Source organism: Psilocybe cubensis, chromosome 12 (assembly GCF_017499595.1).
Source record: "Psilocybe cubensis strain MGC-MH-2018 chromosome 12, whole genome shotgun sequence".
Lineage (NCBI taxonomy): Eukaryota > Fungi > Basidiomycota > Agaricomycetes > Agaricales > Agrocybaceae > Psilocybe > Psilocybe cubensis.
In genome coordinates, this window is record NC_063010.1 from 2148403 (window position 1) to 2165893 (window position 17491).

Here is a 17491-nt window from a genome sequence, read left to right on the forward strand (position 1 = left end):
CCCTTGAATCGCCATTTCTTGAAACTCCGGGGAGTTTTGCAGTTATTCAGAAACCTTAGGAAAATTATCGACAGCATCGCAGATTAAATTTATGTCGAAAACTTGAAATACGTTCACGAAATTTCTCCAGGTTGGGAGTATTAGTAATCTGTGATTCAATCTGAGCATTATCTGGGAATGAAACGTGTGATTTCTCAATAGCATCCGGGATATTTTGGTTCCACCGGGTTAGAGCACCGTGACCAGTTGGGTGGTCGCCATCATCAAGTTTGTTATATGGTCGACGTCGACGTTGGGCGTTGATCACATACACTCCCGAAAGCCCACCATAGTAATGGTCCAACCCAGAAGGCGTGTCTCGTATATAATACCATCGCCTTCCGAACCTCCGCCTCGCCTTCAACTTCCTCCCCATGGGGTCTCGCGACTGGGTGCTACAGGCCCTCTCTTAACGCTATACAACAGTGATGATGAGCCGGGAGGGAAGTCTACGTCACACAATGTCAGCCAACCTCGCCATAGACTTGGTGTTGCATCATTGGCGCTTGACTTGTCGACGCAACTGATTGGACGGAATGCGCCTGAAGGTATCCTTTACTCTGGTGGCAGGGATGGTCTTGTAATGTCATGGGATCTGGGAATAACGATGAAGAAGAAATTTGTAGACACGGCCAATGTGGGGTCGAAGAGAGGGAGGTGGGAGGCTATGACAGGTTGGGGGGATGACTCCATTGACGAAGAGGCGGAAGACGGAGAGGAACGACTTGTGAGCGATGGCGATATCCTCGGGGATGTAACGACAAACGCAGATAGACGTCGGCGAGCTGCCAGTGTCTCCGGTGAACTGCCTCATGAACGTCAGTGGGAAACGGACATCCTTTCTTTCAAACCAGGCATGGTACGCGTTCGTTTTCCATCACCATTCCTTTCTCCTGATAACGTTGCAGCCAACGCAATTTAGGCAGTGCGCACAAGCCCATGCTGACTGGGTGAACGATATCCTTCTGTGCAATTATAATCAAACAGGTTCGTTAGTCCAGTTCTTTCTTGACTTTCGCCTCTCATAGTATACAGTGGTCTCTGCATCATCCGATGGGACCGTAAAAGTATGGAACCCACATGCTTCTGTTGCCTCAGACCCTTCGATTATAGGATCGCACAGTGACTATGTGAGATGTTTAACCCATTGGTGACTGCCTACGTTTTCCTTCAGCTTCACACGGTTTTAACACATTAACAGTCGTGAACAGAGCTGGGTAGCATCAGGATCGTTTGACAGAACTATCAAACTGTGGGATCTTGGCCGCCCACCCGCTGCTCAAGTCGAGCCATTGGTTACCCTAAACCCTCCCGATGCGACCGCCCCAAAGTCTTCTGTATATGCATTGGCTGCCGATCCATACGGGAAAACTATAGCCTCAGGTTCACCTGAACGAGTTGTTCGTTTGTGGGATCCTCGAACAGGAAAGCGCACTGGAAAACTTGTAGGGCACACGGACAATATTAGAGCAATTTTAATTTCTGACGACTCTAAATACGTCAGTGTTGTTTCTTTTGTTTCTCGGGATTAGCATGCTTACCGACCTTTGGAATAGTTATTGACAGGCTCTGCGGATGGTATTCATTTTTTCATCCTTTTATTTATCTATCGCTCATTTTGTATAGCTTCCATCAAGTTATGGTCTTTATCGTCGCAACGATGTCTACACACTTTTACTCATCACACTGATTCTGTTTGGTCACTGTTCTCGGATCACCCCTCTTTGGAAACGTTTTACTCCGGTGATAGGTCTGGACTGGTCTGTAGGGTGGACGTAGAAGGTTCTCCAGATATTTCTGAAGGCGAATGTGTGGTCCTTTGCAACGATGCCGTTGATCAATCTCGGTCTTCATCTGAGGGCATTAACAAGATAGTCGTCATGGATGACCATTTGCTTTGGACCGCGAGTGGTTCATCGAGTATCAAACGTTGGAATATTCCTCAACGGCGCGTTGCGAGAGCCATTCAATCTCATTCACCGGAATCCGAGGGCCAGACATCCCCCAATGTCTTTAAACGCCGTGCACTGGTGTCTGCAGACTCTCCTTCAGAGGCGAGCACTCGCCCATCTACCGGTCAAGGACACTCTCGTCGGATGTCGTTCTCCCCTTCGGTCGCCTCCCTAACATCAGATTCGGAGCGATGGAGAGACCGTGAAACCGATGGTAAGCTAAACGGTTTGCCATACGACAGTCTTGTCAAGCTCGTTTCCCCAAACGACTCCTTCACGCCATACAGTTCCAACCGGAATCGTGACCCAGAAGTAGCAACATTATATTCTGCGGCATCCGTGATGTCAGTCCCTCGACAAGCTACAAGGGCTTCTGTGTCTGCTCAGACTGCGTTGTCAGCATCTCCTTCCGGGCTAACTGGTCCTTTGCAGAGCTCGCGAACGGAGGAGACCGTACTTGTCACTAATACGTCCCGCGCTCTCTACGAAGATCGCGAGCTTGCCGCTGATGCCATTCCATTGTGCACTGATCCTGACGGTGTGATTCCAGGTGACCATGGTCTTGTGCGATCTGTTATTCTGAATGACAGGATAAATGCTCTCACTGTCGACACCGCTGGTCAAGTCGCGGTATGGGATATCGTTCGAGGGCAATGTCTTGGGTTGTATCGTCCTGAGGACGTGGCCGCCGCAAGCCACGCAGGAAGTACAGCGAATGGAGCTGAAGAAAAAGAACGCAGTCCCCGTGAAGCACTAGAGGCTGTCCGGGAACGAATTGAGGGCGAAGGTGTCATATCAAGTTGGTGTATGGCTGATACGAAGTGCGGTGTTTTGACGATTCATCTAAGCGAAAGGTGCTTTGATGCTGAGGTGTACGCAGACGAGGTCGGGTTTGCTATGAGTTCCCAGTTCAGTGATGAATCCAAACGTACGTTTATGCCTATTGACAAGTAATATTTCTAGCTGATTTGTTGTTGCATCGTGACTTCTTGCAGTGAACGTTGGTAAATGGGTTCTACGAAATTTATTCATCGGATTTATTCAAGAGGAACTCCGTCTTCACCAATCTCCTGACAAAGACGATAAATTGCCTGGGACACTGAGTCGCAGCTCTAGTCAAGAGACAATCGACCCAAACATCCGAAATCGATTACCTGCCCACTCTGAGTCGACGACCAGGAAAAAGCACAGACCTCGCGCAAGCAGCACCGTGATAAACTCGCCCGACATGATTCCGGCTACTCAGACTCCTAATGCCCCAGTGCGCTCCTCCCCCTTGCTTACACCTTTGATTCCTCTTCACACATTGAATGGAATACGAGAAAATCCCAATTTCTCTGTTCTTCCCCCTATACCTCAATCCCCTCCTGCCCAGTACGACGTGACTCCCACCCCAGGAGCGCACCAGCGTCGTGCACGATCTGGGACCATTGACGGCGGCGCTGCTGCTACGCCAATTGCTGGCGCGAAAGATGATTATTTCTCAGCACGTACTCGACAACCACAGGGTGGGGTCCCTGCCTCACCCGATGATTTCTCTGGTTGGACAGGACCTAATAAGGCGGAACCTGCTACACCTAGTACACCTAGCGGCCTAATGGGAAGGCTAAGGAATTTTGGAAAGATAGGCAAAAGGCCTGTCAGCGACGTCCCAAATGTATCAAATGTCGCTACACCAACTGCTGAGACCCCTCATCCTGCTGATGCAAGTTTCTCCTTACTTCCAATTGATTGTTAGACTCACTGACAATCTTTTCTATCTTTCAGGGACGCACAACGGTTGAAATAGAGAGGACACCATTGCAGACGCTCCTGTCTGCGCCTTTGACTCCACCATCATCCGCTGACGCACCCTTGCATCCCCTTTCTCCACAGACCATCGTCCTTATATCCGAAGAGGCTCAGCCTAGTTATACCACTCTATACCGCCGAGATGTCGCTCACATCCACGAAGACATTGAGGCCCTCGAAAACGCAATGCCAATGTGGCTTACGGAGTATCTATTACTCAACAAAATACCTTTATCTACACCTCTCGCAAAATTGAGTTTTGTTCTGATGCCATGGAATAAGGATCCGGATGTCGAACCGCTTCCTGAGTTGCTGAACACGTACGTTAAATCCTCCAATTGGTTCTTCGTTTTTGTTCACCGTTGTTTTTCATTCCCCCTTTTTATTTCTTAAAGCACACAATCCAAATTAACTGCAAATCGCTACTTGCGTGTGCGAAAAATTGTTAATCATGTAAGTCCTTGTATGATGCGAGCTAGGATTGTGACCTTGCACCAGGGCTCTATTCTAACTGACTTTACCTTTTTAGGTGCAAGATAAGCTGGAGAAAATGGCTCATGGTTCTCGGGCCGGGTCTATTCGATCATCGATTGAAGATAGTCAAACAGGATCCAAAGCTCCTCGTCCACGCGCCGAAGACGAATTTGAAATTCTTTGCAATGAAGTAGTTCTACCGCTTGGAATGTCTCTTGCTGCTGTCCGTCAATACGTATGGAAATCAGGCAATGAGCTGGTCATGCATTACCGACGGAAGCGAATGACAATATCGGGTCCTCTCCAATGAATTGTGGAATAGAGGTTTTTATTCAGTGTATACAGTCAGCGTGGACACATGTATAAGCTTATTGCATGAGCATGTACTATTTATCGTTTAATTAGGATTTGTAATTTTATGCGGCTGCCTTAGTATTGAAAGTATCGAACCTGTTCCTTGGATTTCTTCATCCTCAAAATTCATAATAGCTTCCTTGAGCGTTTAAGTCAAATTCTGGATTCTTCATCGACTATTATTGATATTGATCAAGGCTGCGTCATTTCTTGACTTGACTTAGATTGCGGTAGCCCTGATTAAATTGATGAAAAAAACATTCACTGAGGATCTATTGTGGAGGTGGTCCGTAACTATTATCAATGGCCTCAGTAGCTTCAACTCTGTTCCTCATTCCTCTGGCTGAGTATAATCGACAATGATAAACCTGTCTCTGAAGATTGTCAGATATTATTTGTGATAGCTTCATGCATGGTAGAGACTCACTAAGGTTTTAAATTCTCAAACACATGAAGATCCAGTGCAAACGAACTCTCCGGTGTTTCCGATCTCCTTGCAAGAGCATCCACGAGCTTCGATTTGTCCGAGTGCGGCAACGGGGCTTGGAGCAGCCTGAACGGTGCTGAAGACAGCTGCGAGGAGTACAGCAATGATTGTAGAGGAGAACTTCATTTTTCGCGGTGACCAGTGATTGGCACTGGACAGGAAATGTAGCTTTTCTGAACAATCTAAGTGAGCATTCGTAGTATTTATGTCGTTCCACGTAGTCGTCGCAGTCGACTGTGGATTGTGTCCCACATGTCTAGTGGATAAAATTGGACAAATCTCTCCGTGTCTACTTCGCTTAGTTTCATAGTTTCATCGGTGTGCACATGGATTGGATGGATGATTGAATCAAGGAGCACCACGTCGTGTGAATATCCTCCCATGAAGACAATTCGTATCATCCAGTCAAAAGTGGATCATCTCATTTTTTTCTTGATTGGAAACTGCGAGTATTGGCATTAGTAGTTTTACCTGCTTTTTTTCGTTGCGGTTTTAATTTTGGCACATGCCCTCGGTGCAAACCAGTTTAAACCAAGTTCATCGGCAAAAGCGGCATTTGAAATAGTTGCTATATTTGAAACTCAACCTAACTCAGACAGCACTGAGTCATTGTCCTTGGCGGCGTCGGTTTGACGTCGGCAAACCGGCGAACCATACCACATTGTACAGAATTTAACATAAAGCTCAAAAGTTCTCGAAACCCTGAAAAGAGGACAAATATCAATGATGACGTTAGTTCTTTGCTGATATGAGTGTTACAATGACAGCTGAAGTGCTGAGCTTCGAAAGGTGTTTTGTTTTGATGGTCGCCTAACGTTCATCAACACTTGAAGTGATTATAAGTCCGATAGCCGCCGATGATACGGCAGCACAACTGCCAAGGCGATGGGGGTTGCCCTAATGGCGTCCTAACTTTTTACACATATTCATCTGCATTAGGTTTGATATCACTAGATTGAATACGGAAAAACTGTCATCACAAATTTCAATGATGGATATCTGCCCGTGTCGCCCGTAATTGATTGTAACAAGTTTCTGAGTAAGATAAATATAAACAAGTTTTGTGTGTATAGTAGCAGATAGAGCAAAATTAATGCCATGCCTCACTTGAGGTAATATTACAGTGGTAGATACCAGTATGCGTATAACTTTGTCGAAGAGGAGAGAAGGTACGGTGAATTGTTGCCGTTTAAAACTTTAAGTGCGAATCCGCTCTACTTAACTACAAAATTTTGAAGAGTTTCTGATCTTGCTGAGCGGAAACATCACTCTTTAATCTTCCATTAGCACCCCCCAAAATTGGTACTCCCAAAATAATAATGAAATCAAACACGGTTACAAAGCAAATTGGAAACCACCCACAAGCACTCAGAAGTACTGGTTATTATCAAAGTTGCACGACATACATGTATTCAAATATGATTTACTCAGTGATAAAAACAGGATATAAAAGAGTCACGCATAAATTTGGGTTGCAGTTCACTCGCCACCAGCTGGCCACTGATAATGTTCTACCAGTCACCAAGTTGTGCGGTACCGAATGCGTGTGAAAGTTCCATTGATTAGAATTGGTGATCATGAACTTCAATGTCATGGTGCGATTAACGCTCATATGTTGCCCTCATTCTAAAGGGTTGGTAAGTCAAGCTTCAGTTTCACCTGCATATGATCATTGGCTTGAACATGAAAATGTTATACAGTGTTTCTCATATGGATGAAAACTCAAGCATCCAGTTCTCCATCTTCAAAGATTGCATCGCCCAGAAGTTGCTTCATCTTACAAGTACACCGAGCGATATCACCGAAGACGAGAAATCTTCCACCGCGAGCAATTCAGAAAGCCCCTTGGACGATTTTTCTTCCTATCTAGCCACCGAAGCCTGGGAAACATTGCCTAACGTTCTCAAAGAAGCCACTCACGAAACGCGCGATGTTGTACCGGATCCCGATGCTCTTTCTCTCGACTCTTTGTCTACATCTTTCACCGACAGTTTAGTTTCTTATGGCGTAGTAAATGACGTAGATGATGCGACGAATTTTCTCAGAAAAATTATTGGCGAGTACATTTCTCAAACATGCGCTCCTCCTCCCGCTTGGAGCTCCACTAGGACCGAAAATTGCGAGATGTGTGGCCGGACAGTCCCGCTCACATACCATCATCTCATACCACGCTCTACGCATACAAAGGTTCTCAAGCAGGGGTGGCATCCGAAAGCCATGCTCAATTCTGTAGCTTGGCTTTGTAGGTAAGCCTCCAGTGTTACGTACGCTTCAAACGAGCGACTTTGCTAAAGATATATACATCCATAGGCCCTGTCACTCTGTTGTACACCATGTGGCATCAAATGAAGATTTGGCCAGATACTTCCATACAGTTGAGCTTCTGATGGAGCGTGAAGACATTCAGAAATGGCAAAAATATGCAACAAAGCAGCGCTTTGGAATTCGGCGTGGGTGATTCCTCTCAGCATTCGAACTAGCCACCTTTTACATTATTCCAATACAACAACTTGAAGATGGAGACATAGATGGTTATCCTTATTGATCAGTGGTATTAATGGTTAGACTGCTCCTTCAACACAACTTTTGCATCGTATCCCATCCATTAATTACAGGCTAAAATTGAAGGTGGTCCCTAAAACAACCTGGGACTCAAAACGGTTTCGGGTAAAAGGGTGTGGTTTATTTTGGATTTCGGATATAATGATGGCCACGAACGGCTGATTGTGATCTGCGCAATCCTTTTCGAGGCTCCTCAAGCTATGGAAGCCCCAACGTTTGTCCCACATTCTATCCGATCCCACCCATAGTTTCCGTAGATCGTCTTGAAATAGAACACTACCGAAAAGCGTTCTGGGGTCTGATCATCGGTTTTCCCATGTAAGCAATCTACTCTGGACAGGGTTAATGGATCGTTTCCATACAGTCTCGTTTTCAGTGGACGTTTTCTACTTCCCTAATGTTATGAGAATTTACTCCGAGTGGAAATTCTGGAGCTAGATCGCAATGCAAGTACATCCAGGTTGGTCAATGCTTTCTTAAAGTATATTCTATTTCAAACTATTCGGCGTGCACGTTGCTATAGAAGGTAATTATACTTGCATTCGCTGATCATGATGTCATTTAATACGCACTCTATTCATCATCGTCGTGTTGGATAGAAAAAATTGAACATAATATACGCTTCGATAGACCCATTTGTCTACGCTAACTGGTTTATCTGAATCTTCTCCTAAGCTTATTGGATTCAGGGCATGTATTCTGGGGTTTCAATTTAAAGTTGGTGGGTATTTCAGAGGCATCCAAGCGTCCTCTGCATACTCAAGGCTTAAAAATAGGCGTGGGGGATGAATATTTGCCCCCTACAATTATCAAGAATATATTTCAATTTAAAATGCTCGGTAAATAGGTATATCGCGACGGAAATATTTGCGCCGTATCCAATCATATCGTGGTCATGCATTGCATCATTCCGGACCCACCCATGAATCATGACTGCGTACAGAATGGTTAATACTTTGAACTATCATGGACCCAGGGTTTACAACTTGCTAGTTAAGGCTCAGCAGCTGGTTCAACCTACAGACGCGGAGTTGATACGTGAGTCCAGTCTCCGGACAGACGACGGCCCTGCAGCTGCACAGCCAATTGTGTGAATACAATTCTATATCCATCCCCCATTTTGGTATGAACGACCATTGTTTGCCTCATTAGTTTGATACTTTTTTATTGATTTCTCATTAAGGAGAACAAGGAGGAATGAGCCTCTCAGCTTCTACATCTTACGGTGTGACATCGATGACAGGTTAGTATCGCGTCGTTTCCCATTATTTGGATACTCCTTTCATGGATTGTTTGAATTCTGATTGATTCCATCGCTTGGTGTCGATTACAGGATTTCCGGAATCGTTCCAAAGGAGCACGGTGACCCCGTCTTCATCTTACGACACAGAGTCGACTGCTGCAATGCTGATAGGGATAGGCGAGCCATCAGGGTGAATCAAGCACTAAATAAACTCAGAGATATACTCACAGTCGTATCTACACCACTCATCTGCCAGATCTACAGCAGTATCAATGTCTGTCGAACGAGGTCGAGAATGCATTCCTGTACCATCTACCCGCAGAGTCTCAAGAAGCAGCATGATGCGCTTGGAGAATATCTTGAACGATGTCTCTATCAATCACGATCCAGCCCCCACTTCGAGACCACCTCGTTCTCGGAGCTTGGGATCTGTACATTCCAATAGACAGGACGCGATTGATGTATACAACTCTACTCTTATCAAATTGGTTATCACTCAACTCATAAATATACAGATTTTCTCACCGCCATCTCCTGGAAGCGCAACAAGCGCGCCTGGAAGAAGTCAATCCCCAGAAGACGACATCTGGAAAACGACTGCAGCCGGTACGACAGTCAAGAAGAAAAAAGTTAAAATGCACAGATGCTCCGAGTGCCAGAAAGATTTTCCTAGGTATGGGCGCTCTTCATATTTTTATTTTATCAGAAAACTGATTCTGGATTATGAGGCCGAGCGGACTGCGAACTCATATGAACATGCATACAAAAGAGAAACGTAAGCTTAGTTAGTTCCTCTTGTCTCGTACTAAAAACTACTTCCTACAGCATTTGCATGTACATATCCAGGCTGCTTGCGGTCATTTTCTGTGGTTTCTAATGCCCGTCGCCACATGCGCACACATGGCGTCGGCGTAACCACCGAGGATGTAGAACAACCACCGGTACCCTACGTCGTGGGATTCGAAGATCCGATGGTCCTCGACCAGCCGGATTCATTGGGAATTCCTGGATACTCACCCTCTAGAAGCCACCCGTTTAGATTGAGGTGGATACCTTTAACAACATCTACTCCAAAATCAGATAAGAGGCAGGATCGACATTCTCCTGATATCCTGTACTCCAACAGCGGCGTTCAATCCAAAGGTTAAATGAAAAGGGAGGTAAGTGACTATTTCATTTTTCAACGGTTTTGCAATAAGAACTGACTTTATGCTTTTCAGTAACCATCTGAAATTTAGGAGATACTTTGCAAGACTTTATGCAACCTCTCTTACAGCTAAGAACACTTATACAGTCTTTCTATATCATGGTCATCAGGGTACTCAACAGTAGAGGGGCTCATCGTTGTTTTGTTACTATACTATAAGAAGGAAGCGGACACTTAAACGTACACTCAGCACAGAAGCATATATACTGTTCATCTATCATTGATATATAGAAAACCCACATCCGTTTATAATAGGGTTTTTCTGTAAATTCAAACCAACAAATGATATCAATTCAATTTCCAGTGTATTTCCTCTCATCCTCTGTTTTATTGCAGATGGAAATTAATATAAAATTTACTGTATATCTACTTTGACCGAAAAATAAGTTTCAAGCTTTTTGAGTATCCGCCGATTTGTTTTATATCCTGTGCCACTGAATGTACGCGACTGACCCCTATTCACCCCTAGATATTGCCTAAATTTGTATGGTTTAGCGTGATTGAAATCAACTTTTCCACGTGGCTTGACATTTATGATTTTGGGCGGCGGCTGAGGCAAGCTCTTCCTTTGACTTGGACAAGGGCGTACCAAGGGCGTACCAGAACGCCAATACGGTTTCTTCTGCTATTGCAGATAATTTTGCCATCATGAACACTACTACCTATCCAATACTTCCGTCACGACCCATTCACCCACATATTTCAACAACTTGTACCAACGCAAGATGTAATGTGCCATTAGAATTTCCGGTGCCGAACCCGCTGCCCCGCCCAGGCACTCTGCTGCAGATACGATGTTTTGCATGCCAGAATGTGCTCTCGCATGCCTTTTATCCGGGTCAAGTACCCTCCTCATCGGTCACGTATCAGCAAAGCAATAGATCGACCCCCAACTCGCAAAGTTCGACGGGTGCTAGTGGTTCGCAGCAGCAGCAGCAGCAGCAGAGGAAAGGGAGGAAGATCGGTACACAGGACAGGCCGCTGGAGACAGGATACTATGATATCCTAGGTGTACCTGTGACTGCGACCACGGATGATATTAAAAAAGCCTACAGTGTGTCCTCTGTTCTTCGACTGTAATCGTTTATTTATATCGTCATTATAGGACGAGCTGCAATCAAACACCATCCAGACAAGAATCCAGACGATCCTCATGCTGAAGAGCGGTTCAAGGAAATTGCTATTGCCTATCAGACCCTCTCAGACGATGCTCTGCGCCGCAAGTACAACGAATTTGGGCCCAAGGAAACTGCTCCTGAGGGCGGCTACGTCGATCCAGAGGAAGTCTTTGGGGCCATGTTCGGTGGAGAGCGCTTTGTACCTATCATTGGCAACATCAGTTTGGCCCGCGATATGAAAACCGCTTTGCAAGAAGCCGAAGACACAGACGCTGATGAGGAGCAGTCACATGCCTCCAGGCCGAAGGACGCGAAGGGTAGAGCGATACTCAGTCCAGAAGAGAAGGCCAGGAAGGAGGAAAAGGACAGGATCAAAGCAGAGAAAGATAAACAGAAAGCTGCAGAGGTTGGTTCACTCTTCTTTATTCAGCCCCCCTTTTTTATCTTTGTTCCAATCAGAAAGCAGCTGCACGAGCAGAAAGAGTCAACAAGCTCGTCGAGAACATGGAGCGCAAGCTCAGTATATTCACCGAATCGGCGTCAGGACCAGACGATCCAGACGTATCAAACAGCTGGCGGACCATATGTCAGCTAGAAGCCGAGTACGTCTGCTTATTATGTCTGTCGATCCAGAAACCCACAACACCTTCCACAGAGACCTGAAGAACGAATCGTATGGCGTTGAACTTTTACAAACCATCGGGTTCGTGTACGTAGCCAAGGCGAAGCATCATCTGGCGACAAATCAGACATTCCTCGGCGTTGGAGGGTGGCTACACAACGTGCAAGGCAAATACCATGTATTTAGCGAGACGTGGGTCATGTCAAATTTAACTTTCTCTTTCCTTCTAATTTCCTGCACGTAGCGTCTCAACCCTCCGTTCAGCAATTGAGCTCAAGAGCGTGTTCGATCAGATCCAAGCAGCTGAAAAGGCGGGGAATTTGAGCCCAGAGGAGAGAAAGAAACTCGAGGAGCAAGCAGCGGAGAAGGGTATTCAAGCGCTGTTCAAAGGAACCAAGCTAGAAGTCGAGTCGATTCTGCGCGAGACATGCGAACGAGTGTTGACCGACCCTACCATTTCCCGGGAAAAGGCGCAATTACGAGCGGTGGCGCTCCAGATGCTCGGGGAGGCGTACATGAGCGTGAAGAAGGATGATAATGGCGCGAACGTCGGAGACGACGCGGACTATGTCAAAGTCGACACGAAGAGCAGCAGAGCTCGCGAGGCGAAAAGATAGGTCGTGCTCGATGAGATTTTGCGCCTTCAATAAATCCAGATACCATTATACAAATGCGTACACTATCCGATGGATGTCATTCGATTACTGATATCGCCTTACAGTTACAAGCTTGTTTTAATACCACTCAGCAGTGATAGATGTAGATGCATACCCAAACGTCCTAATTGTCAATGTACCAACAAATCTGGGATTCACGTATTTCTCCAGGTTACCCAACGACTTAGCATGGCATGTTCATTATAGATCCAAAAGATAAGGATATATTTTGTCTAATTCTATTGGACATCCATTGCTATGAAGTACTGGAAACAGGAACCTGTTTTGCCGCCTCAGCATCTGCGTGTGCAACTTCTCCTGCCGAAGGGATCGACGCGGCCTCCGTCTCTACAGGGGTTTCCGTGGTCGGTTTCGCATTTTTGCCCTTGCCGGGAGGTGGCGGGTGGTAAACCTTTTCCTGGAAAATAGTGAAATTTAAGTATGAATCCAATTCAACGATTGACATTCCACCAACACCCAGGTCCACAAAAATAATGCATAAATCAAGCTTACCTTTTTCTTCTTTTTATCCTTTGCGTTGGGATCGGGGTATGCCAGTTTTTCAATCTTTTGCCACTCCTCGTTCTCTTCGAATGCCTTGCGGATTGGCTCAAGCAGGCGCACAATCCCATTCGCAACGGCCTTCTTCAAATCACCTGGATGCAGGTTCTTGGAAGCGAAATCGTCTTCGATTTCTTTGAAAGAGGCATAGTGTGTATTTCCTCCGAATTTTTCATCCCTCTCAACGCTAAACACAGTCCCTTCTGGCGCGTCGTCTGTGATGAATGGTCTCTGATCACCAAGTCCTTCCTCGAGCAGGGTTCCGGTGCCCGCAGCAAGCGCTGCCTTGCGTTCCAGACGGAGCTGGCTAATGGGTATCAAGACAGCGTTGACGAAGGCAAGAACACCGTTTCCCTCGACCGTACCCTCTTCGCAGAAGGCAGCCTTCAGCTTCTTGCGAATGGTTTCTGCAGTATCGAGGAAGTCGATTTTGGAATTGGGATCCGATGCGGACATCTTTCCACCGGCAAGACCTGGAACCATGGCGTTCATGAGATGGGCTCGTTTGGCGTACCCAAGGCGGGGGAGGTAGAGCTCGGCGAATGTGAAGATCTTGCGCTACAGGAGATGTCAGTACAGAGTGATAGGAATGGTCAGCCAACATACTTGATCTACACCACCAAATTGGAAATCGACACCAAGGTATTGCTCATCCAGCGCCTGCAATCCGGGGTATAAAAGTCCACTGAGAAGTGCGCTGTCCACCTGTTTTACGACCTCTGCACCAGCCTTTTTGGCATCGTGCTCAGTGACGGATGCGCAAAGCCTGTAGTTATCCATGTTGTACTCCCTGGTGAGCTGGTAAGAAGATCCCTCTACGAAACGTAAGGTAGAAGTAGGGATTCCAAGCGACTTGAAGACAGTGCGGAGGAGGAACTCGTAGTACTTTGTTCGATGCGCTACGAGTTCCAGAGGCGCCTTCATGTTATCGAGGAAGGCATGGATATCTGTGAAATCAATGAGAATATGTTGGGTCTGGAAACATACTACTAGCCTGCCAGCAGAATAGTGACCTGTAAAATCCATGAATACTCCGAAATATAAACGAAACAACGACCACGTACGTCTACTCCTGCTCGCAAGAAATCTGCGATCTTCGTCAATGGAACAAAGTATCCAATATGTGCTGAACAATATTAAGTTTTCGCAATTGAATGGGATCTAGAGTGGCGTACGTCTTCCAGTCGGTGCAGTTCCTGTATGTTAGGTTAGAACTTGGATGTGCATTTAAAATGTAATACGCGCCCCAGTAACATTTTGGCTGCCGTCCTTCAGCGAGAATGCCTTTGATGATGTCTGCACCCAAAACTTCCTGCAGTCTACGGGTGATAAGCTCGTACTTCTCGTCCGGAGTCGCCATGATTATGGATGATTGATCGAAGTAATTGTTAACTTGAAAGATCGCAAAATCTTATCGACTTGACTCGACACGGATACTTCCGTTAAAGCCATAATCCTTTGAAATAAATAACTGCATCGTATGCTTAGGGGTTACAGTTCAAAAAGGGAAGTCAACTCTATATTTGGAAGTTGAATTGGAAGGCTGTTTTTTAAGCTTGTTCAGAAAACGCCGGGACTCGTCCCAGGTCCTAGACAAATTTCTATGGCGTTCAGTCTAAGACTTGGGATAGAATGCTGAAATTGAGCTCGATTAAAGACCGGTTTCAAGCATCTATATATTGGCTGTCTATGTTTTCTTTTGACATTCAAGTTTTGGTTTAGAAATTATCGACTCTGATCGACTACTATCGTTACATAGTCTCCACACGTTGATGTGTCTAGTGAGAGGTACCAGACTCTATATCAATAGTCGGCGTGCGCTCTAAAGTGTCAGTTTGTTTGCTTTCACCGATACTCTGAGTGAAGCGAATGGAGGATATGGCCCCGATTTGGCCAAGATCATTGGAAGCTTTTTTTTCTTCCACTCGACGCTGGGCCACGCGGATTAAAATCAAGTTGAAGGCGATCCCCGTAACACCGAGGTTCTACAGGCGGAATGAGGCGAATGTTTGTTAGTGTGGTCCACATCAAGAAGAAATACGGCGACAACAGTACCATATCTGATATAATGGCAATGGCAAAAGCATTCGGGGTCCACCATACAACAAAATGCGCGATAGCTGTGGCGAGGTATATGACGCCTGATTCTATCAACACACGCATTGCGAAGCTAAGTGCGCTGTCGGACGTGCTGGTGGCATCGGTCCGTTTGGAAACAGATGAAATTTTTCGCACAATCATAACTAGCTCATAGGATCAGTAAGAGAAATATCACGGACAGACGCTCCTATACTTACATGTTGCGTAACTGTTCAAAATAATTGTTGACGCCCAAAATGGGGTCAAGATTGTACCAGGTCCAACCTGCATATTTACCGGCTGCCATGCGCCAGATATGGAGGCACTTTGAACTATCTGCCAATATGCTTGTAGTACGGTAAGCATTAGGCCTCCAAGCCAAAAGAATACTGGGAACACAATGACACGCTTGGAATTATTGTAAATAATCCAACAACGGTATATCTGATATGGGTAAAGTGAAGTTATAAGCTATTTCTTATGCCTAGAACATTCCCTTTGAATGATACACGACTTACTAAGACAGAGTCTGCTAGGAGGGTAGTCATATTTGAATTTGTACACTGTTGATTTCATCCTTGTTAACACGTCAAGTCAAAAAAAAATAAAAATAAAAATAAAACTCACAATAACCACTGACATCCACAGAAGTTTTGTGGAACCTGTATACTCTTGTGAGGTGGAAGCAGAAGTTTTATTTGCGTCGTCGACCACTTTCACTGCACTAATGAGCTGAAGCACCTTTGAGATAGTCGAGAATGTGCATATTGCAATGGTAATAGTGACCAGGGTCCAACTGATTCGTGACCGAACCCTCCAACCTTCGTCCGTGAAGATGAGCCATCGCAGGCAATGGAAAAGAGTCGACAGATATAAACCGTAAACGAGGGCAATGACAAACATGACTTGGACATCTTGACCTGGTAGAAGGGACATTGTGAGTAAATTCGAAGTATGCAAGCTTCTCTGACTAAAATCAATGCATTATATACCAGTTGCCTCTAGTCTTCATCATTGGGATCAGTGAGCAGAATATCCACTTGATCACAAAAATGTCAAAGCGGGGATCAGGAACTTGGGATATCTCTTCTGCACAGTTTGGTTGGTGGAAATGCAGATATATCCCCAATAACCATCTACGGCAATCCTTTCTTTGAGTTGGTAAATAAAAATATAACTTCTGTATAAGTACATGAGTTCTGGGACAAAAACAATCTTGCTGTGTCAATGATAATATAGCTCCAAAAATACCTCTGCCTATAGAAGAGGCCTGATTATTGAATGACATCCTTTTAGGTCAGTTTTGTCCCGTAAAGATCAAGTCAAATCATTCTTTATCAGATAGTTAGGTATTATTCTGAAATCCCGTACATTAAAGATCATGAAGAATGGCATAATGTCCTAGTTGACCAATTTTGTTTCATTTACTCAAGGATAACTGATTTCGCTATTAATATCCAGCTCCACATTTCCCAACGCAGTCGATATTTAACAACAAAAACGTATTAGCTCAATGTACCGTATAAAGTCAATGGAAACTAGGAAAGTAATACACAGATCCAACAATTATATAGAAATGAAACTAGAACCGTACGAGCCACATAGAAACCTTCTGTTAAGCGCCCATCGGTGAAATCCTCTATCCAGACTTCCACATGAGCTTGGAGTAACTTACCCACGCAATTAATATCCACCATTACGATATTCAATGGAGGAAAATGTTTTTATATGAACCAGTGATCGCGCGTTCTATTTCTACTGGCCATGAACACTGGCGTACCGTGACCTCAGTTAAGTGCATCAACTGTTAGACGGGCAGGCAACACTAAAGTATGAGGATTCAATCCTTGCGAAAATATGATTAACTTCCAAGTCGTTATATTCCTTTATTTAAACGGTTCAAAGACACCCCACAGTTCATGAACATTGATGGAACGCACGACGGCGCTTTAAATACCTTCATATAACTTTCAAAAGACAGCTAGAATCACTAACAAATTAAGGAAAACAATCCAAACAGGGAAATGCATTAAAATTTGGAAGTTGCCAGTGGATAGAAGCTGATCTTGGCTCTTCTCGGCTGAAAAAGGATAAAATCTTTCCTAAAGATGTGCTGTGCACTGTAATTTAAATCGTTCACTGTTAGTCGATTTCGACCTTGAACGTATGATTGATTACCAAACAATAATCTAGTGATAGTGTCTGTTTTCGTTTGACACTACTAAACTTATCAGTCTTCTATTATACACAGTCTAATTAATGTCGTTATACTGTTTCCACACGTTAATGTGTTTCAATCGTAGTATTCTATGCAAATCCAATACCTAATTTCCTCTTCTTTGAGTT

The 17491-nt window shown here is 45.0% G+C and overlaps 5 protein-coding genes across 5 annotated transcripts; 4 read left to right on the plus strand and 1 right to left on the minus strand.

Annotated features, from left to right (window-relative positions):
- Positions 1-334: 334 nt before the first annotated feature.
- Positions 335-4566, plus strand: JR316_0012626 (UBP9-binding protein; the record flags this gene model as incomplete). The annotated part of the gene is made up of 10 exons (XM_047898247.1): positions 335-898; positions 948-1026; positions 1075-1189; positions 1241-1538; positions 1596-1617; positions 1666-2919; positions 2987-3696; positions 3759-4102; positions 4178-4235; positions 4312-4566. 10 exons carry the CDS (start codon positions 335-337, stop codon positions 4564-4566), a joined length of 3699 nt encoding a protein of 1232 aa, XP_047743136.1.
- A 2241-nt stretch (positions 4567-6807) lies between these two features.
- Positions 6808-7555, plus strand: JR316_0012627 (Putative protein YisB; the record flags this gene model as incomplete). The annotated part of the gene is made up of 2 exons (XM_047898248.1): positions 6808-7343; positions 7408-7555. The coding sequence occupies 2 exons, from the start codon at positions 6808-6810 to the stop codon at positions 7553-7555; spliced, it is 684 nt and encodes a 227-aa protein (XP_047743137.1).
- A 1619-nt stretch (positions 7556-9174) lies between these two features.
- Positions 9175-10133, plus strand: JR316_0012628 (Zinc finger protein C25B8.19c; the record flags this gene model as incomplete). Its single annotated transcript, XM_047898249.1, has 5 exons — positions 9175-9575; positions 9631-9677; positions 9728-9876; positions 10029-10062; positions 10123-10133. The coding sequence occupies 5 exons, from the start codon at positions 9175-9177 to the stop codon at positions 10131-10133; spliced, it is 642 nt and encodes a 213-aa protein (XP_047743138.1).
- A 624-nt stretch (positions 10134-10757) lies between these two features.
- JR316_0012629 (DnaJ-like protein 1) lies at positions 10758-12466 on the plus strand (the record flags this gene model as incomplete). Its single annotated transcript, XM_047898250.1, has 5 exons — positions 10758-11163; positions 11215-11633; positions 11687-11829; positions 11883-12041; positions 12094-12466. The coding sequence occupies 5 exons, from the start codon at positions 10758-10760 to the stop codon at positions 12464-12466; spliced, it is 1500 nt and encodes a 499-aa protein (XP_047743139.1).
- A 295-nt stretch (positions 12467-12761) lies between these two features.
- On the minus strand, positions 12762-16081 carry JR316_0012630 (Tyrosine--tRNA ligase, cytoplasmic; the record flags this gene model as incomplete). Its single annotated transcript, XM_047898251.1, has 10 exons — positions 12762-12923; positions 13019-13624; positions 13673-14079; positions 14131-14192; positions 14242-14458; positions 14859-15051; positions 15122-15309; positions 15364-15589; positions 15664-15708; positions 15773-16081. The coding sequence occupies 10 exons, from the start codon at positions 16079-16081 to the stop codon at positions 12762-12764; spliced, it is 2415 nt and encodes an 804-aa protein (XP_047743140.1).
- Between the last annotated feature and the right edge of the window lie 1410 nt (positions 16082-17491).